Genomic DNA, 23,905 nt, shown 5'->3' on the forward strand with positions numbered 1-23,905 from the left:
ACTAAAAGGGCGGGGCTGGCGCGCGGATTTTCGCCTCCGACGTGTTTCCGGCCTTAAAGGCATTTCGCCCTCCCCTTTAAGACGCACCGCCCCCCTAGGCCCCCAGTCACTCCCAAGATGGCGGACCTACTGGGCTCCATCCTGAGCTCCATGGAGAAGCCACCCAGCCTCGGTGACCAGGAGACTCGGCGCAAGGCCCGAGGTGAGGACCCAAATTCTCAACCGCCTTTCTTCGCCCGGTTCTCAGGACCGCACTCTTCCCTCTTTGGACTATGCCGCCTCCTCAACCTTGAAAGACCCCCCCCCCAGGCGTCTTCGGAGACCCCCAGAGTCCCTAAAAGAGTTGCAGACCCGCCCTGTCTTAGCGGGCGCTGATTGGCTAGTTGACGCCTAGCTCCAGCCCCCTGGGCCTGCCTGTCCCCTGCTGGCGAGAGCTGATTGGCAGGCCGCTTCTAACCCTGCCCAATCCCGTGATGCGTCTGTGTGCCTTGGCCCACCTTGGGATTGGAGGAGGGCTCGTTCAGTCGCTCCGCCCTGTCTGCCCTTTGGACTCGGGCATCTAATCTTCATTCCAATTAGGGGAAGGACACGTCCATCTTTCATCCTTTCTCCACTATTGGCTATCTCAACTTAAAGAGCAGCCTATTGAGTCTTGGGCGGTCTTGGTCTGGCCCACCCTCAGCACTTCCCTCAGCACTAGCTGGAGCCTTTGAGTGCTCCTATGCCCCTCCTATTTGATTTAACTCGGGTTTTTCTGCCCCCTTCCTTAGCCTTCTCTCTCCTGTAACCTTAAGTTCCCGAGCAGCCGGGCGGCTCATGATGTTGGTTGGAGGGATGGGAATGCCATTCCCCGGCCGACTGGCCGTAGTCTCCCTGCCTGTGATCTCAGAGTAACTTCTCTAGGGTGCGGCCCGCCGGCTCGCAGGTTCCTCTGGCTTCAGAATGAGTCTGGCAGAATGGCTGCCTTGGGATGAACCCAGCTTCCACCTCTCCCGAGGTGGAGTAAGGCAAGCTGAGTGTCTTTAAAGAACCCAGGTGCTGCTTTAATATCTAAAACTGCACCCATTATTTACTGAACGGTTGCTAGGAGCCAGAGAACTTTGTGGAACTCAACAGTTTGGAATAATGATGAAATGCACAATGATCACAGGAACTTAGCCAACTCGATAGGTGCTCTGAGGACTCATAATTGCCATGAGAGTAGCCACCCTGTCTACAGTGAGCTGAGACCTGAAGATCAGCTAATTCACTAAGAGGGGAAGCTGCCTGTTACAGAGTGTGCGCACTTGAAAGCTCCGAGGGGCTGCAGGATAGATAGCTCACCCGGCGAGTGCGCTGCTTTGCCAGGTGCGCCCAACCCTCACCAACAGTTGACAGCCTAGGAAGCTGAAGTTCAGAGTTTAGTCACTTCCCTGAGGTCACATGACTACTAAGTGGCCGGACTTCAAACTCAAGTATGACTTGGGAGCCTGTTCTTAATGATAATTTTTTTATTTTTGTAACAATAATCGACAAGATGGTTGGATAAAAGAGATACAGTTCCCACCACCAGAATTCCACATCCCATCTCCTCCATTGGAAGCTTTCCTATTCTTTATCCCTCTGGGAGCATGGACCCAAGATCTTTATAGGGAGCAGAAGGTGGAAGGTCTGGCTTCTGTAATTGCTTCTTCACTGGACGTGGGCGTTGGCAGGTCAATTTATATTCCCAGCCTGTTTATATCTCCCTAGTGGGGTAGGGCTCTGGAGAGCTTAATGATAGTATTATGCCACCTCCTCAGATGCAAAGAGGACTCACAAACCAGTTTGAGAAGAGTTAGTGGCCAGGATGGCATGCACAGATGGCCCATAAGGTCTGAGAGATAAGAGCTGAACTGCCAGGCCCTGGTCCATGTAAATTAACTAGACAGGAGATGAACAGTCTCTCTGCCTTCTCATACTCTGGGAGGAGAGACAAATGAAAACTTACATTAGATTCTGAGCACATGCTCCGAATATTACTATTACTACTACTTAGGAGACTACCTGCAGGGGAAAAGCTTCACAAGTAATGCAGCAGGCTGCAGGTATCTTTCAGTCTCTCTCCCTCTCCCTCCCCTCCCCTTCTCAATTTCTATCAAATAATAATAAAAAGAAAATACTTAGAAGACAGGGGAGGGGCCGGGTGGTGACACACCCGGTTGAGCACACAAGTTACAATGCACAAGGACCCAGGTTCAAGTCCCCACCTGCAGGGGGAAAGCTTTGCGAGTGGTGAAGCAGTGTTGCAGGTGTCTCTCTGTCTCTCTCCCTCTCTATCACTCCCACCCCTCTTGATTTCTGGCTCTTGATACAAGAAAGAAAGAAAAAGGAAGATAATTTTAGAAAGAGGGAGAGAGAACCAGATCATCACTCTGGCACACGTAATGCCAGGGATTGAACTCAGAACCTTAGAGTTCAGCCACTGCACTACCTCCTAGTAGGGATTTAAACCAAAAGTACTGGCGGCGGGGGGGGGGCGGTCAGGTGGTGGCACACCTGGTTAAGAGCACATATTATAGTGGTTAAGGCCCCAGGTTCAAGCTCCAGGTCCCCACCAGCAGGGGAAAAGCTTCACAAGTGGTGAAGCAGGGCTGCAGGTGTCTCTGTTTCCCCTCTCTATCTCCCCTCCCCCTCAGTCTCTCTGTCTCTACTCAGAAATAAATAAATAAAGTACTTGGGGTCTAGAGTAACTTGGACTTAGGACGAATCAGTTTCAGTGTCTGCAGGCGGAAGAAAAGCATTACAAGCAGGAGGAACAGCATGTGCAAAGACATGAATTAGGAAAATGATGAAAGAGTGGTTACAGCTTGGGGGGATTCAGATCCTGTGGAAGGTCTACTTAGACCTTAAAGACATAGAGGGCTTTTCAAATGGCACCTACAAAGGAGAAGGTTGTGAGATTAGCCACTTCAGCTTCATTCTGTCTACAGAAGTGAGAAGCAGGGAGCCTTACAAAATGTAGGAAGTTAAATAATTTCCTCCTTCCTATGTAGACAATAAGATGCTGAAGCCTTTGAGGCCAGAACTAAAACTACTTCCATTTCCCCAAGTGCCTTATACGTCTTTGTATGTGGTGGGTGCTAAATTTTTTTTAAGCATTCTTCTCTTTATATGCATCTTCTTTCTCTCTCTCTCTCTCTCTTTTTTTTTTTTTTTTTTGCCTCCAGGGTTATTGCTGGGGCTCGGTGCCTGCACCATGAATCCACTGCTCCTAGAGGCTATTTTTTTTCCCTTTTGTTGCCCTTGTTGTCTATCATTGTTATTATTATTGTTATTGTTGTTGTTGTTGGATAGGACAGAGAGAAATAGAGAGAGGAGGGGAAGACAGAGAGGGGGAGAGAAAGATAGACACCTGCAGACCTGCTTCACCGCCAGTGAAGTGACTCCCCTGCAGCAGGGGGGGAGCCGGGGGCTCGAACTGGGATCCTTACACTGGTCATTGTGCTTTGTGCCATGTACGCTTAACCTGCTGCACTACTGCCCAGCCCCATTTTATTTCTTTTTTTAAATATTTATTAATGAGAATGATAGGAAGAGAGAGAGAAAGAACCGGACATCACACCAGTACATGTGCTGCCAGGGGTTGAACTCGGGACCTCATGCTTGAGAGTTCAGTGCTTTATTCATTGTGCCACCTCCCGGATCACCATTTTATTTCTTTTTCACTTTAAAAGGACAGAATGAAATTGAGAGGGGATAGCAAACAGAGAGACAGAGATTTGCAGCACTTTACTGCTAATGAAACTTTTCTGCAAGTGGGGCGGGGGATTTGAACCTAGGTCCTTGTGTGTGGTAACATGTACACTTAACCAGGTGTCCCACTCCCCAGCCCCGACTAATAATTTTTTTAAGTATTTATTTATTGATTTCCCCTTTTGTTGCCCTTGTTTTATTGTTATTGTTGTTATTGATGTTGTCGTTGTTAAGACAAGAAATGAAGAGGAGGGAGGGAGTCGGGCAGTGGCGCACCCAGTTAAGATAGGACAGAGAGAAATGGAGAGAGATGGGGAAGACAGAGACTAGGGGAGAGAAAGATAGACACCTGCAGACCTGCTTCACCGCCTGTGAAGCGACTCCCTGCAGGTAAGGAGCCGGGGGCTCAAACCGGGGTCCTTATGCCGGTCCTTGCACTTTGTGCCACGTGCGCTTAACCCGCTGCGTTACCGCCCGACTCCCTAAATTTTTTTTTTTTTTTTTAAGATTTATTTACGGGGCCAGGTGGTGGCACACCTGGTTGAGTGTACCGGTTACAGTGCATAAGGTCCTGGGTTCACCATTTTATTTCTGGTCCCTATCTATAGAGGGAAAGCTTCACAAGTGGTGAAGCAGAGATGCAGGTGTCTCTCTGTCTCTCCTTTGTCTCCCCCTCCCCTCTCAATTTCTATTTATTTATTTATTTTTATTTTTTGGATAGAAACAGCCAGAAACCGAGAAAGGGGAGATAGAGAGGGAGAGAGACAGAGGGACACCTGCAGCACTGCTTCACCACTTTCCACCACTTGTGAAGCTTTCCCCCTGCAGGTGGGTATCAAGGGCTTGAACCTGAGTCCTTGTGCACTGTAACATGTGCACTCAACCAGGTGCATCACCACCTAGCCCTCCCTCTCAATTTCTGACTGTATCCAGTAAATAAATAAAGATAATTAAGAAAAGAAATTAAGGGGGGTGGGCGGTAGCACAGCTGGTTAAACGCATATATTGTGAAGCGCAAGGACCGGCGTAAGGATCCCGGTTTAAGCCCCCACTCTCCACCTGCAGGGGAGTCACTTCACTCCCCTGGTCTCCAGGTGTCTGTCTTTCTCTCCCCCTCTCTGTCTTCCCCTCCTCTCTTAATTCCTCTGTCCTATCCAATAACAACAACAATAAACAACAAGGGCAACAAAAGGGAAAAAATAGCCTCCAGGAGCAGTGGATTCATGGTGCAGGCACTGAGCCCCAGCAACAACCCTGGAGGCAAAAAGAAAAAAAAAAAAGAAATTTTAAAAAAGGACATGGGGAGATGGAAAAAAAAGACGTGGGGCCAGGTGGTGGCGCACCTAGTTGAGTGCACATGTTACAGTTACAGTGCACAAGGATCTGGGTTCAAGCCCCCAGTCCTCACCACCTGCAAGGGGAAAGTTTCATGAGTGGTGAAACAAGGCTGCAGGTGTCTCTCTGTCTCTCTCCCTCTGTATCTTTCCTCTTTTGTCTCAATTACTGGCTGTCTCTTTTTAAAATAATTTTTATTTATATTATTGGATAGAAATAGAGAGGGGAGGGGAGAGAGATAGAGAAGGGAAGATATAGAGACACCTGCAGCCCTGCTTTACCACTCGTGAAGCTTGCCCCCTGCAAGTGGGGACGAGGGGCTTGAACCCGGGTCCTTGCGCAGTGTAATGTATGAATTTCTAGCTGTCTCTATCAAACAAATAAAGATTTAAAAAAAAAATAGGGAGTCGGGCAGTAGTGCAGCGGGTTAAGTGCACGTGGGGAAAAGCTCATGGGCTGGCAGAAGGATCCCTGTTCGAGCCCCGGCTCCCCACCTGCAGGGGAGTCACTTCACAGGTGGTGAAGCAGGTCTGTAGGTGTCTTTCTCTCCCCCTCTCTGTCTTCCCCTTCTCTCTCCATTTCTCTCTGTCCTATCCAACAGCGACGACAACAATACCTACAACAATAAAACAACAAGGGCAACAAAAGGGAATAATTTTTTTTTAAAAAAGGAACTCAGGACATCAGGTTCTTAGCTCCAGTGTTGTAGCCATTGCACTACTTCCTGGGCCATGCTATTATTGTGGTTATTATTAATTTTTTCTTTTTTTACCAGAACACTGCTGACCTCTAACTTTATCCCTCAAGTGTTCACAGTTTGATGACTAATTTTTTTTTTTTAGGGTTAAGATTCTTATCGTTGGGCTGGGCGGTGGTGCACTTGGTTGAGCACATGTTACAGTGCACAAGGACCTGGGTTCAAGGAACCTGTCCCACCTGCAGGGGGAAAGCTTCACTAGTGGTGAAGCAAGGCTATAGGTGTCTCTCTGTCTCTCCCTCTCTATCTCCCCCTTCCCTCTTGATTTCTGCCTGTCTCGATCCAATAAATAAAGATAATAAAACAATTAAAATAAATTTTTAAAAATGTATAAAAAGCATTGCAATAAAGACAAGAACTTTTTTTAAAAAGATATCTTTTCTAAATATATTTTTAAATTTTAATTTATTTTTTCATCTATAAGATGGGCAGAGAGAAAGAGAGAGAAAGAATCAGACATGACTCTGACATATGTACTGCCAAGAACTGAACTTGGGACCTCATGCTTGAGAGTCCAGTGCTTTATCCACTGAGCTACCTCCCAGACCACTCTACTTTTTGTTAATTCCGCAAAACTGCACTCTTGAAGGATAAATGTAAGCCACAAACATTTTGTACTCCAGGGCTTACCACAGTGCCAGGTACGTGAATACCAGTTAATGAACATCCTAACCCAACACCTTCCAACAACACCAAATAGCCTTTGAAGTTTTATAAGTTCTCCTTCCTCATGCTCTCACCCCTGGCCTCATGCTTCCATTTCTCACTCTCAGAACAGGCTGCCCACCTGAAGAAACTACAGGAGCAAGACAAACAACAGAAAGTGGAGTTCCGTAAAAGGGTGAGAACCATCGGAGAGGCTGAGGGCAGCGTCGGGAAGGGCTTCCAATATGTTAGAACTGGAAGATTGAGGAGACTTGTTTTTTGTCTGTTTGTTTTGTTTTGTTTTAAATGTCTCACTTTTGTAAAACCTGAATTATAGGCTGGGAAAGGTATGGGAAGGCAAAGGGCCATTGGCCTAGCTGGGGAGAGGGGCATTGGGGCAGAGCCATCATCTCATATCTTTTTCTCTTTTCTCTCCCCTAAGATGGAGAAAGAGGTGTCAGATTTCATTCAAGACAGTGGGCAGAACAAGAAAAAGTTCCAGCCAATGAATAAAATAGAGAGGAGCATACTGTAAGTGTGTGTGTGTGTGTGTGTGTGTGTGTAGCACATGCATGTTCAGGATAGCATGCAAGGACCATCGGGGAATCCTGGAGGGGGTGCTCTAGGCCCCTCGCAGCTCCGTTTATTCTCTCCTTTCGTCCTCTCTTTCTAGGCACGATGTAGTAGAAGTGGCCGGTCTGACATCCTTCTCCTTTGGGGAAGATGACGAATGTCGCTATGTCATGATCTTCAAAAAGGTGAAAGGCCTGAGCTCCTTACTCTCTCCCCTGTCTTTTCAATCTGTACCCCCTTGAAGGGGAGGAATGAGGTGAAATGTGCACGTGGAGCCTTAACCCCATCAATCCCTCATCACCAGGAGTTTGCACCCTCAGATGAAGAGCTGGAGTCCTACCGCCGTGGAGAGGAATGGGATCCTCAGAAAGCTGAAGAGAAACGGAAGCTGAAAGTAAGCTGTGCCTTCCAGTCAGTGGAACCCTGCGGTCCACCACCTGGGGAGGGTTGGAGTCTGACCACTGAGCACATGTCCCACCTCTGCCCCTAGGAGCTGGCCCAGCAGCAGGAGGAGGAGGCAGCCCAGCAGGGACCTGTAGTGGTGAACCCTGCTGGTGATTACAAGGATAAGTACAGCCACCTCATCGGCAAGGGGGCAGCCAAGGATGCAGCCCATATGCTACAAGCCAACAAGACCTACGGCTGTGGTGAGGCCACAGTGGGGGTTGGCAGGGGCAGGGGAGAGGAGCACAGGGCTGGGGAGAGGGGCAGGGGGAGGTCTGGAACAGGGTTTCTAGGCCTTCTCCACCCTCCCCTCTACCCCCAGTGCCTGTGGCCAACAAGAGAGACACACGCTCCATTGAAGAGGCCATGAATGAGATCCGAGCTAAGAAGCGTCTGCGACAGAATGGGGAGGAATTGCCACCTACCTCCTAGGCACCCCAGCTCCCTTTGACCCCTGGGGCGGGAAGTGGGGGGGACAAGGCTGCTGCTATTAGAACTCATCCTGGAGCCCCACTCTCACTCAGGCTAGGGAAAGCAAATATTTGATTTGTCGCAGATGGAGCTGTGTGTGTGCGTGTGTGTGTGTGTTTGTGGTTGCACAGGTGGGTATTTAATCTGTATTATTCTCCATTCTCCTTGGAGTTTTCTTTCTCATGAGACTGGGCCTATTAACATCCAATAAATACTATTTGAACCTATGTTTTGGTTTGTTTGAACAAAGAAAGATGGGCTCTAAAAAGAGAAGTTACTTCAGGTCAGCGGGCCTGGGAGGTGGCACAATGTGTAAAGCACTGGATTTTCAGGCATGCGGGTCCTGAGTCACTCCCTGACACCACATACATCAGACTGATTGATCCTCTGGCCTTTCTCACTCTCTCACGAAATAAGTCACTAAAAAAAAAATTTTTTTTCATGTTGAACAGTATAAAATTGAATGAAAGATGGCCACATATTAGCATTTTCATAGATGTGAGGGCTTTTCTATTTTTAATTTTTTTAACTTTACTTCATTTGATAGGACAGAAAAACTTAGAGGGAAGAGGCAGGTAGGGAGGGAGACAGACACCTGTAGACTTCACCAGTAGTGAAGCTTTCCCTCTGCAAGTGGGAACTAGGGGCTTGAACCCATGTCCTTGTGCACTGTAATGTGCGCGTTTAACCAGGTGTGCCACCGCCCGGGCCCATTTTCATATATTTGTAAGACAGTATTATAAGAGCATGTTTCACTGGAGCCAGGTGGCTTAGCTTTGGATCCTAGCTCTGCTAGTTACTATTACTTCGGGCTTTTTACTTTTTGTGCCTTGTTTTCTTTGGGTGGGGGTAATTTTGGTAGCTATCTAATACAATTAGTTGACAATAACTATTTGAAAGATTGAACAGGTCATCATATTTAAAACATTTCTAGAGTTGCCTGGGAGGTGGCACAGTAGATAAAACTTTGGACTCTTAAGCATTTAAGAGGGCAAAGCAGTAGCGCAGCAGGTTAAGCGCACGTGGCACAAAGCACAAGGACAGTGTAAGGATCCCAGTTCGAGCCCCGGCTCCCCACCTGCAGGGGAGTCGCTTCACAGGTGGTGAAGCAGGTCTGCAGGTGTCTGTCTTTCTCTCCCCCTCTGTCTTCCCCATCTCTCTCCATTTCTCTCTGTCCTAACGACTACATCAATAACAACAACAGTAACTACAACAATATAAAAAAAGGGCAACAAAAGGTAAAATAAATAAACTTAAAAATTTTTTTTAAAAAAAGGCATTTAAGAAAAGAAATATTTAGAGCAGTTTCAGGTTTTCAAAGGTCCATAAAAGTGGTAGCTGCTTTATTGTTCTCTAAACCTTGAAGCTGGTGACATAACCTTTCTGGATACTGAGGCCCTTCCCCCACCCCAACCCCCAACTCCAGGTGGCTCAGTCATCCTGGTCAATTGAGTCCTCCGTGGAGATCACTGGTAGAGGCAGAGTTAGGTTAAAGGCCAGTAGGACCTCATGGAAAGACCAGAGGCCAGATTTTGAACAAAGACTATAAGGGGCTCATCCTTCCAAAGCCCTCAGCACAGTGCAATGTACTTATCAGCAGATCTGACTAAGCTCCCCCCTGGGTGATGTCATACTCTTCTTCCCCACTCTGCTCCCCTCCTCCCAGCACTGTTTGGTTCCTTGTTCTGTTAGTAATGCTTCACACGTCTCACATTTCCCCAACTTCCCTCCAAAATGTGACCTATGTTGACTTGATCCATCCCAGCTTCCTCTCTGACTAGCCTCCCACTTCCTCTCACCCCAGCAGGCTACATGGCTGTTCTCCCTTCCTGCCCCCACCTTCACCTCCTATTTTTACCCAGCTCAGAGACCAGCATCTCTTTCTTCCCACAAAGCACTATGCCACTGTCTTGTTTGGCACCACTGTTTATTGGGGGGGGGGGGGAGTGAGGGGGCGTGCGGGGAAGAGGCTTGAAAGCCTGGGTCTGTCCAGTCAGTCCTGGGGGCCTCTAGCTCCTCACTTGGCTTTAGGGTTACGGAACTTGTGTCCAGCAAAGACAGCCTTGTCCCCAAGAGCCTCCTCAATCCTAGAAGACAAGACACAGTTCTAGTTACTCTGCTGCCTTCCAACCCAGTAACCCTTAGTTCCCCATGCCCAGGTCCACTATACCCACTATACCTCATGAGCTGATTGTATTTGGCCAGACGCTCTGAGCGGCAGGGAGCACCAGTCTTGATCTGAAGAGAGAAGAGGGCTTTTTAAGGTTTGAATAAAGCTGGAGAAGGACTGGGGCTGGCCCTGAGGGACCTGCCTAGGGTGGCATTCAACTCAAGCAGGAGGCCAGGAAAGGGAACCCAAGAAAACTTGGTCAGACACCCAACAGGAGGGAGCCACAAATACCTGTCCCGTGCAGAGCCCCACCACAAGGTCAGCGATGAAAGTATCCTCAGTCTCCCCGGAGCGGTGGCTCACCATCACCCCCCAGCCGTTAGACTGAGCCAGTTTGCAGCTGGGTAGAAAAGACACCTGATAAGGCCTAGCAGTGGGACAGCCAGGGACTGGGTGGAACTTCGCATTTCTGTTTAGAGTGGTGGGCACTTTGTGACAAAGGTATGATAACTAGATTATTTGTGAGGTAGAAGGGAGAGGTTCCTGATCTTGAATCTAGGCTCCCGAGATGCAAGTGGAGAAGAATCAGGAAGAAAGGAATGGCATGGAATAACAGTGGGCATGCTAGGATGAGAACTGCAAAGCTTTTGGGGCAAATCAGAGATCAAGTTGCAGCCCAGGAGGTGGCACAGTGGATAAAGTACTAGCCCTTCAAGGTCTAAGGTCCTGAGTTCAATCCTGACAACACAAGTGTCAGAGTGATGCTCGGATTCTCAAATAAATAAATCTTAGGGGGGAAAAAAATCCACAAAGTCGGGAGAGTGCACGTGAGTTAGGAACCAGGAAGAAGACAGATTTGAAGTCAGCGGGCAGGGTTGCAGCTGGAGTGTGGAGAGGGGGAGGGAGGTGATGGTGTGGACCACTCACGCCTGGATGGACTCCGTCACCGAGCCTATCTGATTGACTTTCAGCAGCAGGCAGTTGCATGCCTTCTTCTCGACAGCCTGGGCAATCCTCTTGGGGTTCGTGACTGTAAGGTCATCCCCCACGATCTGAATGTCAACCCCAGAGAGGAATGAGGTCCAAGTGGCCCAGTCATCCTGGTCAAAGGGGTCTTCAATAGAGACCACTGGTGGAAGATGAGAGGGGGGAGCAGGGTTGTGTTAGAGGTCAGAACGGCTTCATAGGGAGGTGACACGTCATAAGTGTTTGAACATGGACTACAATGAGGATTGAAAGGACCAAGCAGCTTATGTGATGGTGCAGTGGATAAAGTGTTGGACCTTCAAGTATGAGGTTCTAAATTCAATCCCCAGCACCACATATACTGGAGTAATGCTCTGGTTCCCTCTTATCAATTTCTTCTTTTTTTTTTTTTAAACCAGAGCACTGCTCAGCTCTGACTTATGGTAGTGTCGGGGACTGAACCTGGGACTTTGGAGCCTTAGGCACGTGAGTCTCTTTGCCTAACCATTATGCTATCTACCCCGTCTTCCTCATTAATTTTAATATGTAACTTTTTAAAAAAAGATATTGAGAGGCCAGGCAGAGGCACACCTGGTTAAGTGCATACACTACAGTGCACAAGGGCCTGAGTTCAAGCCCCGATCCCCACCTGCAGGGGGAAAGCTTCACAAGTGGTCAAGTAGAGCTGCAGGTGTCTCTCTGCCTCTCTTCCTCTATACCCCTCTCCCCGTCAATGTCTCTCTGTCTCTATCCAATAATAAATAACTAAAATAAAATAAACATTTTAAAAAAAAGATATCGAGGAAGTCTGGTGGTAGCACAGTGGGTTAAGTGCATGTGACACAAAGTGCAAGGACCAGGGAAGGATCCTGGTTCGAGCCCCTGGTTCCCCACCTTCAGGGGAGTCGCTTCACAAGCAGTGAAGCAGGTCTGCAGGTGTCTATCTTTCTCTTCCCCTCTCTTGTCTTCCCTTCTTCTCTCGATTTCTCCCTATCCTATCCAACAACAATAACATCAATAATAACGACAACAATAAAACAACAAGGGCAATAAAAGTGAATAAATCAATAAATATTTTTTAAAAAAAGATAATCAAGGGGCTGGATGGTGGTGCATGTGGTTAAACGCACACATTGCCAAGTTCAAACCCCCGACCTCCACCTGTAGGGGGTAAGCTCCAAGAGTGGTGAGGCAGTGCTGCAGGTCTGTCTCTCTTTCTCTCCTCCTAATTTCTGTCTTAACAAATAATTAAAAAAAAAAAAAAAAAGACATTGAAAGGACCCAGTAGATGGCAATGAGGCGCTGGGCTGTTCCGGGGCTCAGGCAGGAAAGCTGGGCCCCAGGAGTTCTCACCAGGATAGTTCTTGATGAAGCTCTTGTACAACTCTCCCAGCTTCTCCCCAGTGATGTGCCGTGCAGGGTCATCGGGGGACTTGAAGTCAAGATCATACTTCCCGTTGCGAAAGAACTCAGATGCTGCCACGTCCATGCCAATCACCACCTTGTCTGGGTAGCCAGCTGCCTGGATGGCTGTCTTCAGCAGCTCCAGGGCTGGGAGAGCAGTAAGGGAGAATATGGACTTGAAACTCCAGTAGGCCCTGTCTCCACAGGGGTTCTTCCCCCAGCATGCTTTGCACTGACCCTCATTGTTCTCCAGGATGTTGGGTGCAAAGCCGCCCTCGTCGCCCACATTGGTAGCGTCCTTCCCATACTTGGCCTTGATGACCCCCTTGAGGTGGTGGTAGACCTCGGCACCAATGCGCATGGCTTCCTTGAAGGAGCTGGCTCCCACAGGCAGAATCATGAACTCCTGCATGGCCAGCTTATTTCCAGCATGGGAACCCCCATTGATCACATTGAAGGCCTAAGACAGGGAGAAGGTGCTCAGACCTGGGCCAGGATGTAAGGGATCAAAAAGGGGAGAGGGAGCTTTGTGAGTGGTGAAGCAGTGCTGCAGGTGTCTCTCTGATTTTCTCTCTCTTCCTCTATCACCCCCTTCCTACATGGAGGAAGCATTAGACTTCTGAGTTTGATCCCTGGCATTCTACCATTTTTAAAAATTTTGCTTCTAGGGTTATTGCTGGGCCTCGGTGCCTGCAGTACAAATCCATGACTCCTGGCAGCCACTTTTTTCCATTCTTGTTCTTTTGGATAGGGCAGAGAGAAATTGAGAGAGGAAGGGAAGACAGAGGGGGAGAGAAAGAGAGACACCTGCAGACCTGTTTCACCACCTGCTTCACCTGCAGGTGGGGAGCTGAGAACTCAAACCGGGATCCTTGCACCAGTCCTTGCAGTTCGAATTATGTGCGTTTAACCCAGTGTGCCACTGCTGCCCCCTTTTCTTTTTAAACAGAGCACTGCTCAACTCTGGCTTCTGGTGGTTGGGGCAATTGAACCTGGGACTTCAGAGCCTCAAGCAGGAGAGTCTCTGCATAATTACTATGCTATTTTCCCCTGCCCCATCCCTGGCATTCTATATGCCAGAATGATGCTCTGACTCTCTTCTTTCTGTCACTAATAAGAAAAGCTTGGGAGTCGGGCGGTGGCGCAGCGGGTTAAGCGCATATGGCACAAAGCACAAGGACCAGTGTAAGGATCCCAGTTCGAGCCCCCGGCTCCCCACCTGCAGGGGAGTCGCTTCACCGGTGGTGAAGCAGGTCTGCAGGTGTCTATCTTTCCCTCCCCCTCTCTGTCTTCCCCTCCTCTCTCTATTTCTCTCTGTCCTATCCAATAATGATGACATTAATAACAGCAACATTAATAACTACAATAAAAAACAAGGGCAACAAAAGGGAATAAATATTAAAAAAAAAAAAAGAAAAGTAAAGCTCAAAAGAGAAGGGTTGAGATGCTGGAGTGTTTGAGATCTTTTTTTTTTTTTTCTTCTTTCTTTAAGCTTTATTTACTAGTTTGGAGAAGGGGGAAGATATAACAGAAGAACACAGCACCATTGTGGTACATGCAATGCCAAGAATTGAACTCTGGGGGTTGGGGTAGCGCAGCAGGATAAGCGCACGTGGCGTGAAGCCCAAGGACCAGCTTAAGGATCCTGGTTCGGGCTCCCGGCTCCCCACCTGCAGGGGCGTCGCTTCAAAGGTGGTGAAGCAGGTCTGCAGGTGTCTGTCTTTCTCCTCCCCTCTACGTCTTCCCCTCCTCTCTCCACTTCTCTCTGTCCTATCCAACAACAATGACATCAATAACCACAACAATGTTAAACAACAAGGGCAACAAAAGGGAAATAAATTTTTTTTAAAAATCCAAAAAACTAACATTGGAAAGAAGCTTGGAGTGGAGGGGCTGGGTGGTGGCGCACCTTGTTGAGTGCACGTTTCCACACACAAAGACTGGAGTTTGAGCCCCTGCTCCCTACCTGCAGAGGAGAAGCTTTATGAATGGTGAAGCAGGTCTTCAGGTGTGTATCTTTCTCTCCCTCTCTCTCCCCTCTCAATTTTTCTCTATCTCATCAAAGAAAATAGAAAGAAAAAAAAGGGGGGGTGGCCACTGGGACTGGTAGATTCATAATGTCACATACCACACCAAACACCAGTGATAACACTGGTAGCAATAAAACATAAAGAAGAAATCAAGAATGAATAATAATAATAATAAAAAAGCTAACTCGGGGCTGGGCAGTGGCACAGCAGGTTAAGTGCACATGTCGCAAAGCACAAGGACTGAAGCAAGGATCTCAGTTCAAGCCCCCGGCTCCCCATCTGCAGGGGGTTTGCTTCACAAATAATGAAGCAGGTCTCCAGGTGTCTTTCTCTCCTCCTCTCTGTCTTCCCTTCCTCTCTCGATTTCTCTCTGTCCTATCCAACAATAACAACAGCAATAACAACAATAATAGCAATGATAAAGAAGGGCAACAAAGGGGGAAAAAATAGCCTCCAGGAGCAGTGTATTCGTAGTGCAGGTACTGAGTCCCAGCAATAAACCTGGATGCAAAAAAAAAAAAAAAAAAGACGCTAACAAAACAAGGGCAACAAAAAAAGGGAATAAATTTTTTTTTTAAAAAAAGAAGCTAACATTAATATGGCACTTATTTACAGACCAGGTGCTATTCTAAGTGATATCTATATGTCTATAGATATCACTTATATATATATATATATATATATATCACTATATATAAGTGATATATATCACTATATAGAGATATGATATATATCTATATATAGTTATATATATATCACTTCCTCCTCAAAACCCAAATAACTAAATATTATTATCATGTCCCATTTTACAGATGAGGAAGTAAAGGCACAGAAAGGCTAAATAATTTGCCTAAAAATCATACAACTAGTAAACTGGCAAAACCAGGATTTGAACCCAGAAACTGTTCTCCAAAGCCATGCTTTTATATAGTCTTCTTAGTAACAATAAATGGTAATATTATTACTGAGATTAAATTCAAAAGGGCTCCATGAAATGGGAATTTGTTTTAATAGAAATTGAAGAAGATATAAAAAAAATGTCAAGATCCTTGTCACAAAGAAAACCTGGATCTGGTTTGGTGACTGGGTCCAGGGCAGAGGAAGCTGTTATGAGCCTTGGATTGGAATGTGAAGGAACTGGGTTACATCAAGCAAAGGCAGGAGAAAGGCTTAAGGAAAGGTTTGGATTGTGGGAAAGAGGGAGGGGTTGGGCTGCAGCAGGAGAAGTTCCATTTCAGGAAACTGTTTATTTGGAGCTGAGCCTGGAAGGTGGACTTTCCAGGGCTGCTTCGGCAAGCCTTTGTGGGAAGGCGGGGGGTGGGGGGGTGGGGGGCAACCTCTATCAATGGGCTCTGGTAGGGGGAGCTGTACTCACAGGGACTGGGAGGACCAGGTCTGGGTTCCCCGCAAGATCTGCGATGTGTCTGTAGAGTGGGACCCCCTTCTCAGCTGCTCCAGCCTTGCACACAGCCAGGGACACACCCAGGATGGCATTAGCCCCAAACTTGGCTGGAGGAAGCAAGTGCAGAGAAAGAAAGGTTGAGGGAGTCCCTCACAGAGTTTGAGGTTAGCTCCAAAGAACATAACCTTTGTTAACCTAGGGAGAGTCCAGAACTCCATGCCACAGGGGTCTATGTAACATTAGGACTTGGTTACCATCTCTCTATAACCAGTCTGACGGCACTCTGGGAGCCCCCACCCCAGGGAATGTGTCCACTTCATGTCTGTGTCCACAGTCTAGCCCAGGCCTGGCAGAGGCAGGCTTCAGGAAATGCCTGTGGAATGAATACAAATCCATCCAGCTATGGTGTGCCCCAAAACATGGGACACAGAAATAGTCCTAACCAGACCTCAACCCCATGATGTTTCCCCATCTCTTTCATGACTTGTCCCTCCCCCTGTACCTAGACCCTCACTCACACTTATTCTCCGTCCCATCCAGTTCAATCATAAATTTGTCAACTTTTTCTTGATCCACGACGCTTAGTTTCTGGAAGAGCAGAGCAGTGTCAGGGTATGTGACAGAGGAAGGAAAAGGGTTGGTATTTGAGATGACAAGATGGTCAGCCCCTCCCAAGCATGGGCTGAGGCAGCAGGGGTAAAGGGTAGGGGAGAGCAGGCTCCTTCACTCGCCTTTTCCAGCAGAGCAGGGCCTAGAGTCTTGTTGATATGTTCCACAGCTTTCAAGACCCCTAGAGGCCAAAGGAAGAGGTTCAGGTCTATGATTGAATGAAGTCTTTCTATGGATCCGAGCTCCTTCAAGGCTTCAGGTTACAGTCCTTTACCAAGCTTAGATGTACCCATGTCCTGAATTTCCCCCACCCCCAACTCTTTTTTTAAAGATTTTATTTATTTATTAATGAAAAAGATAGGAGTGGGGGGGGGATCCAGACATCACTCTGATACATGTGCTGCCAGGGATTGAGCTCAGGAACTCATGCTTGAGAGTCCGATGCTTTATCCACTGTGCCACCTCCCGGACCCCACCCCACCCCAACTCTTTCAGCACTGATTTTTTTCTCACCTTTCCCCAGGTAACGAGATTTGTCTCCATCTCTTAGTTCCAGAGCTTCATAGATACCTGTGGAGGCTCCACTGGGGACAGCTGCTCGGAATCGGCCTAGGGAAGGAGGAAGAGGAAGATCACAGAGAATCCTTTCGATGTTCCCAAGGCCAGAAGACAGTGAGGAGAGACTTTTGTTTCTCCAAGATGGGAAACCAGGTTTGAAGAGGAAGAAGGCCTGGGAAGAAGTCTGGGGAAGGGATTTCAGAGAAGAGAGCAAAGGGCAGATGGGCACTGGGATTTCCAAGGCAAACCAATTCAATAAGCCAGTGTTACCCTTGGCTGTGTACAGATCCACTTCCACTGTGGGGTTGCCCCGGGAGTCCAAGATTTCTCGGGCAAAGATTTTCTGCATGGCCATAGCTGCAGGACAAGGGGTGTGAATGAGTGTGGACAGCTGATCACTCAAGGAACCCAAAATCCCTTGCCCTTTTAAAGTGTTCCCCACCCCAAGAAGGCAGGTGCTGTAGCTAAAAATATCGCATAAAAAGGTCACAGACCAAAGAGGCAGAGGCACAGCCACCTCCCCCACTGAGAACAGCTCCTCTAGCACTTTTCTTCCCCAAGAACCCAGGGCCCTCTCCTTTATGACTCCTCAAATTCCACCACTCCCTGAACCCCACAAATCTGTATATATACCTTCTCCCTTCACACTTCCAGTCAAGTAGTCTGTTGTTCTCCATGAAGTCCTAGCTCTCAAATCCCCTCCTGTTATTCTGGTTCTTTTGCCTGATCCTCAGTCTTTTCCAAATCCTCAGAGGCCCCAAATTCCCCACCTGGTTCCAACTCTACTGTTCTCTGTTCTTTCTCTCTCTCTCTCCTTTTCACCCTTCCTTCCTTTCATTACTCTTTTTTAAAATATTTATTTATTTTCCCTTTTGTTGCCCTTGTTGTTTTATTGTTGTAGTTATTATTGTTATTGGTGTCGTCATTGTTGGATAGGACAGAGAGAAATGGAGAGAGGAGGGGAAGACAAAGAGGAGAGAAAGACACCTGCAGACCTGCTTCATGACCTGTGAAGCGACTCCCCTACAGGATCCCCTACTGGGATCCTTACTCCAGTCCTTGTGCTTTGTGACACATGCGTTTAACCCGCTGTGCTATGCCCGACTCCCTCTTTCATTACTCTTAACAGAGTTTCACCTGAGTAAAACATGCAGCGCCAGGGACAGAACCAGGAACCTCAGGCATGCAAGCCCAGTGCTCTACCAGCTGAGCCTCATCTCTACCTGCCTTTTTTTTTTTTTAAACAATCTTTTAATTTCTGTTCCTGAAGTCCCTCATCCCACTTGCTTCACCGACCCCTCCAGACTTCAAACAACCCCAATCCTAGAGGGAAAAAAAAAAAAAAGCCCAAGTCAGCACCACCCTCACTCTATACCACTTCTATCCATCCCTGCAGGGAGGGAAACCAGAAGATTCAGCAGACCTGTGATGTCTTCACCTGGAGTTTGGGATGAGCTCTGAATCTAGGTGGCAGCTGGGACAGCGTCAGCTCACCCCCTCACAGGCTGGGCATTTATCCCCAGCACCCTGTCCCCCTGCCAGCCCCGCCTCTCTCCCTGTGGCCTCCCCCCCACAGCCACTTTCACTCTGGGCAGGCAGCCAAGTACCCACTACAGCCTAACGCAGCTTTTGGTCCTGGGTACCTGCCCACTTCTCAAAGGTCGATGGTTACTTCTTTCTCTTTACCCCCCCCCAACATAAATCCTTACTTTTAATTCCACTCCTGGGGAGGAGCAATGGGGGGGGTCTTTAGATTGGGTGGTGGGGGTGTCTCTCCCCTCCCCAATCTTATGTTCCCCTTTTGCAGAGGTTAAGGAGGAAGGGCTCGTGCCCTTTGGGAAAGGCCAGGGGTAACCTGAGCCCTGCAGGGCCGGGAAGGGGGCCTAGGAGAGGGGCTGCAAGATTGACATCCACACATGTTCAGCTGGGCAGCATGCGACTTAGTGGGGGAAGGGCTCTAAAATTGAGTGCCTTGCTCAGAGGGCCAGAGGGTCTCACCTCTTAGGGTCCTCATAGCCGCCTCTCTCGGTTTCACCCCACGCTACTGTCCCCTGGCCAGCGAGGAGTTTGGGGGAAGGGGCAGGGAGACGGGTTTAGACAGGCTCCCGAGTTGGCGCCACGCCCTGCTAAGAGCGCTGGGACGGCATCCGTCGTCCAGCGTGGAGGCTGTCGGTCAGGACTCTTTCCCTAGCGACTTGCGGGCGTCTCTGGGCGCAGCCCAGGCCCATCCGTAGCATTCGGAGTAAAGAGAATGAAATGAATGGCCGGGAGGAGGAGGAGGTGGCCCATTGTGAGCGTGGGGCCGCCCGGATGGTCCAGCTGTGCGCTCGCAGCTGGCAGGGCAATGGGTCTCTATGTCCCTGGGCCCCGGCTGCAGCCCCTCCCGCCCGCGCCCGGTGACTCACCCCCCCCACCCCGATGTCTACCCCGCGCCCGTCATGCCGGCATCCCTTCACCCCATCTCGCCCTTGTCCCTTATCTCGGGCCGCTCCCTCCCGAGATTTTTGCACCCTGGGGAAGGGGGTGCGGCAAGACAGAGGTCAGGAGATGGCGGGCGGGGAGGGGAGCGCCGCCACGTGCCCGACTGAGCCCCACCCGAGCCGGCCAGTGACTCAGCCGGGAGACTGTCGAGGAACCGAGGCTGGGGGGCGTCGGGCACCCAGCGAGTTGCGAGGGGCCGCCGCACCCAGACGGAGTGGGAGATGCGGGGGGGAAAGAAGCCCCTTCCCGCCCCCAGCGCCCCTCCCCCCAAGGGACCGGAAGCGGCCGAGCCCCTGAGGGGCGAGGGCGGCCGGAGCGGGGCGCTTTCACCTAAGTCAGCCGGGAGCTTCTGCACCACCCCCTCTCCAGTTGGTGGCCAGCGAGCTGGTTGCACACAAGTTCTTAGCATAAGTTTAACTGAAGAAGAAGAAAAAAAAAACAGCCCCAAAGTAGAAGGGACTTTCCCCTTCTTGAAAAAGTTGCACATCTTGAAATGTGTTAGCATTCCTCCGCCGTGATAAAACAATCCCGCCAGCGAGGTCCCCTGGGCGCTCACGCAGTGACCTCTGCAGAGGGGCCGCGGGGCACGGCTGTTGACCCGGACTGCTGGCCGGGCGGCGGGCGGGGCGGACAGGCAGGGGGTGAGGCCATGCTTGGGTTGGAGCAGCTCCACTGAGAGGATAAAGCCCCCTCCCCCCGGGGGTGAGACTCCCCTGCAACGAGCCTAACTCGTGCTACCTGGGCAGGTGCTGTATATCTATCTATCTGTGTCCCCAACGGGAGCCTTCAACTCTGAAAGCGACCTGAGGATTGAGCCCAATGCCCCTTGGGTGCCTTGAATAAAAACCAAGAGGAGCGGGAGAGGGAGCGGGAGCGCGCCCGCCCGCCCCTTCCGCCGGGCGGGAGACACGTCCCTTGCCCGCCTTCCTGCGCCGGGGGCTCCGGAGCGGCCCGGGCGCGCGCCCGCGCAGCCACGGCCGCCAACCGCCCCACGCGCCTCCGCTCGGAGCCGCGGCGCAGGCGCGGGCGCACGCTCGGTGCTTCCCTCGGGCGGAGGTGGGGGAGGGGGGAGGGAGCCGTTCCGTTTAACCCTGAGCTCCCCGAACCCTCTGTAATTTGCAGTTCTCTGTAATCGGTAATTTTCCCTCCTCTCACTTTTCACCCGTCCTGGCTCACCTCTCTCCCCTACAGCAGTTGTGTGGCTCTGGCCAGTGGCGAAGCGGACTTGAATCCTAAATCGTGACCCCTTCCTGCCGCCCCCTCCCCCGCAACACACGCCGCCGCTACCACCACCCCCTAAAACCTTTTACATTGCTTGCCATCCAACTCTGCACATTTTGCAATAGGGGGAGGGATTTTTCAAAATGCTTTTGCAAAAGTTCGGTATTGGACCGCCGGTGGTGGTGGGGGGGAGGGATGGAATAGGGCCAGGCCCCGCCCCCCACCGCCCATGCAAATAAAAATCTAGGGGGGGGAGGAGGAGCAGGAAGTGGCGGTGAAGGCTGCTGCACAGCTAGCTGAGCCGCGGTCCGCACGGCAGCGCGTGCCCCAAGCTCTCCGCCTCCCCCCGCCCGCCAGTCCGAGGCAGCCCGATCCCAGCCCGCGGCCCCAGCAGCAACGCAGAGAGCAACCCCAGCAGCAGCGTCATGGCCGGGTGGAACGCCTACATCGACAACCTCATGGGGGACGGGACCTGTCAGGACGCGGCCATCGTGGGCTATAAGGACTCGCCGTCTGTCTGGGCCGCCGTTCCCGGAAAAACATTCGTCAACATTACGGTACTGCGAGGCCTGTGTGGCTCGAGACCCCGGCCGGGCTTTTGGCCGCCGAGGGAGGGACCTAGGTGGGGCGGGCGCGGTCTGGGGAGGGCAGCGGAAGGCCGTGACCCGGTCCTCGCCCTGGAAGCGGCGCGAATGGCGGCTCCACGTGAACGGGGCTCTCGGCTGCCCCCCGAAGCCCTACGCTCCAGGCGGCAGCTCCCATCCCGCCAGCCCGCTCCGCGACGGGGCGTTACATCCGGGGCACAGGGCGGGGAGGGGCGCGCCACCCGGTGCGGCGGCCCACTTCCGCCTCTTCCAGGGCGGGGCGGACACGCGCTGCAATTTCAACCCGGGCTTGAGATCCAGAAGGGACTTGGGGACCCCTGGACCCCTAGCTCCACTTCCGGCTCCCTGCTCGCTCCCCCTCCACCATTGTTCCCCCTGATGCCGGGAGGGAGCGCCGGTCGCGTGGCCGGGGTCCCTTGCTGGTCCCCTGGGCTCCCGGCCCCTCCCAGCTCACTGGGGAGGTAGAGAGGGTGAGGCCACCCCCACGCCTCCCCCACCCCCCCCCCCGCTCCCCAGTTGGCACGTTGGACTCCAACATTCCTGGGAGACCGGTCCCGGAAGTCCCCTCACCCTCCCTTCCCGCCATCCGGCGGGACCTGAAGCAGGGAAACTTTATGAGAACTTAAACGAATAGTGTGAGGGAGTAAAGGATGACTACTACTGTCCCCATCACCACCTCTCTGTCCTCACTGCCCGGAAGTGGGGAGGGGGAGCGGAAGTTCGAAAGGGGGGAAGGGGATTTCCGGGCGGGAGGGGACCGGATGTGGGGATTTGGGGTGTAAGGAGGAGGGGGAGAAATGTTCCCTGGGGTATCAAGATCTGAGATCTGGCTTACCAGATCTAGCTTCAGACCCCCTTCAAAAGTTTCCAACTTTTTCCTGAAAGACCTGGCAATCTGCTTCCTTATCTTGCGACTTAGATACCTGAACCTATGCTGTTACTTGGAGACCCAGGCGTCCGGGCCCCTAACAACTCCGGCAGAACCTTTGACCAAATAAGGGCAAAGTTGCTTCTCTTGCCTTGCCCGCCCCCTCCCTTACCCTCTTAGCTTCTGCTTTTCCTGAAGGAGAGTTGTAAGCATCCAAAGCCTCCCTGCTTCATTCCATTCTTCCCTCACTGACTTTGGGCCCCCAACTATTCCCTGGGTTTCCTTTTCCCAAGTCCCCACAGGAATGTCATCCCATTGTTCTCTGGGTTTGACGATCGTGATTTTGTGTGTATTAACTTCTAACAGAGCCGAGTTTCTCAAATTTCATTGATATAAAGTACATGAGTTTTTTTTTCCTCTCCAAGGATGCTAACTCCCTGAGAAGTGGAGTGCATGCGGTTCCTTGGAGAAAGTGGGAGCTTTGGTGTACTAATATGGTGGCTGCTTGGTTCTCCTTCTAGCCAGCTGAGGTTGGTGTTCTGGTTGGTAAAGATCGGTCAAGTTTTTTCGTGAATGGGCTAACGCTTGGGGGCCAGAAATGTTCTGTGATCCGGGACTCACTGCTGCAGGATGGAGAATTTACCATGGACCTTCGTACCAAGAGCACCGGTGGAGCCCCCACTTTCAACATCACTGTCACCATGACTGCCAAGAGTGAGTTTCTGTGTTAAGTCCTTTTCTTAAAGTGTCCCTTCCAGTAATATTTTTTTTTCTGTGTGGTTCCCCAGTGTGGAGTCAGAATAGTTTTATTTTCTGATTGCTGGAACATGGGGTAACTCCACTAGTTATCTCAGTTCCTCACCTTATGATATACACAGAAGTTTAAACATCTTTAAGTTCCTTCTTCAAGTTTAGTTGAGAAACTCCTGGTTTTCTTGGTGGCTGCTGATGGCTCAGGTCAGGACTAAGCACTCATCTTTTTGAAATACTGTGCTAAAACTTAGCAGTGGCAGTTTCATCTACAACTGTGCTTGACCAGGAATCAAATTCTATGGGCCTTCAAGCCCTTCCCCCCATTTTAGTCAGTCATCCTCTCAGCCTTTAAGCTTAATTTTTCCCCTTTTGAAAAGCCCTATTGTTTCCACTGTGACTGACAGCCTGCCTGTGTGTGGGGGGAGTGTTGGGGACATGAGGTTGGGTTACAGCCCCTAGGACTGAACAGCTGCTAAACAGCTGGCAGGGGGTAGAATTGTGACACCTGGGTCCTAGCCTTCTTTCTTTTTCCTCCAGCGCTAGTCCTGCTGATGGGCAAAGAAGGTGTCCACGGTGGCATGATCAACAAGAAATGTTATGAAATGGCCTCCCACCTGCGGCGTGCTCAGTACTGACCTCGTCCTTCCCTTCCCCCTACCACTCCCCACTGCTTTTGCAACCCCCCCCCCTCCCGTACACACACACCATTTTTATTTTTTGGGCCATTATCCCACACCCCTTATTGCTGCCAAAACCACATGGGCTGGGGGTTGGGGCTGGATGGACAGATGCCTACCCCTACCCATACCCCTCCTGTGTGTGATTGGAAAACTTTTGTTTGGTTTTTTTTTTTTTTTTTTCTGAATAAAAAAAGATTGTACTAACAAGGTGCTGTGTGGTTTTAGTCTGGGTGGTAGGATACAAGGATAGTCCCAGGAATCTGCATTTGCCTCCATGTT

The 23,905-nt window shown here is 50.3% G+C and overlaps 3 protein-coding genes across 8 annotated transcripts; 2 read left to right on the forward strand and 1 right to left on the reverse strand.

The window, feature by feature from the left end:
- Positions 1-80: 80 nt before the first annotated feature.
- On the forward strand, positions 81-8,166 carry SPAG7 (sperm associated antigen 7). Its single transcript, XM_007521313.3, has 7 exons — positions 81-202; positions 6,580-6,647; positions 6,894-6,982; positions 7,125-7,209; positions 7,329-7,418; positions 7,515-7,671; positions 7,791-8,166. The coding sequence occupies exons 1-7, from the start codon at positions 118-120 to the stop codon at positions 7,898-7,900; spliced, it is 684 nt and encodes a 227-aa protein (XP_007521375.1). The 5' UTR covers positions 81-117; the 3' UTR covers positions 7,901-8,166.
- A 1,681-nt stretch (positions 8,167-9,847) lies between these two features.
- ENO3 (enolase 3) lies at positions 9,848-20,694 on the reverse strand. Of its 6 annotated transcripts, none has more exons than XM_016187937.2 (12): positions 20,676-20,694; positions 17,289-17,375; positions 16,974-17,069; positions 16,583-16,641; positions 16,370-16,439; positions 15,825-15,958; positions 12,657-12,879; positions 12,369-12,566; positions 10,977-11,178; positions 10,341-10,449; positions 10,119-10,177; positions 9,848-10,026 (listed from the first exon to the last, which is right to left on the reverse strand). In XM_016187937.2, the coding sequence occupies exons 2-12, from the start codon at positions 17,371-17,373 to the stop codon at positions 9,957-9,959; spliced, it is 1,305 nt and encodes a 434-aa protein (XP_016043423.1). In that variant the 5' UTR covers positions 17,374-17,375; positions 20,676-20,694; the 3' UTR covers positions 9,848-9,956. The 6 variants fall into 6 exon arrangements, with proteins under 6 accessions (XP_016043423.1, XP_016043417.2, XP_060060197.1 ...); XM_016187931.2 differs by lacking the exon at positions 20,676-20,694 and adding an exon at positions 19,830-19,848; XM_060204214.1 differs by lacking the exon at positions 20,676-20,694 and adding an exon at positions 18,728-18,746.
- Positions 20,695-20,976: 282 nt separating this feature from the next.
- PFN1 (profilin 1) lies at positions 20,977-23,833 on the forward strand. Its single transcript, XM_007521373.3, has 3 exons — positions 20,977-21,277; positions 22,715-22,907; positions 23,484-23,833. The coding sequence occupies exons 1-3, from the start codon at positions 21,146-21,148 to the stop codon at positions 23,579-23,581; spliced, it is 423 nt and encodes a 140-aa protein (XP_007521435.1). The 5' UTR covers positions 20,977-21,145; the 3' UTR covers positions 23,582-23,833.
- Positions 23,834-23,905: the final 72 nt, after the last annotated feature.

This window comes from Erinaceus europaeus, chromosome 12 (assembly GCF_950295315.1).
Source record: "Erinaceus europaeus chromosome 12, mEriEur2.1, whole genome shotgun sequence".
Taxonomy (NCBI): Eukaryota; Metazoa; Chordata; class Mammalia; order Eulipotyphla; family Erinaceidae; genus Erinaceus; species Erinaceus europaeus.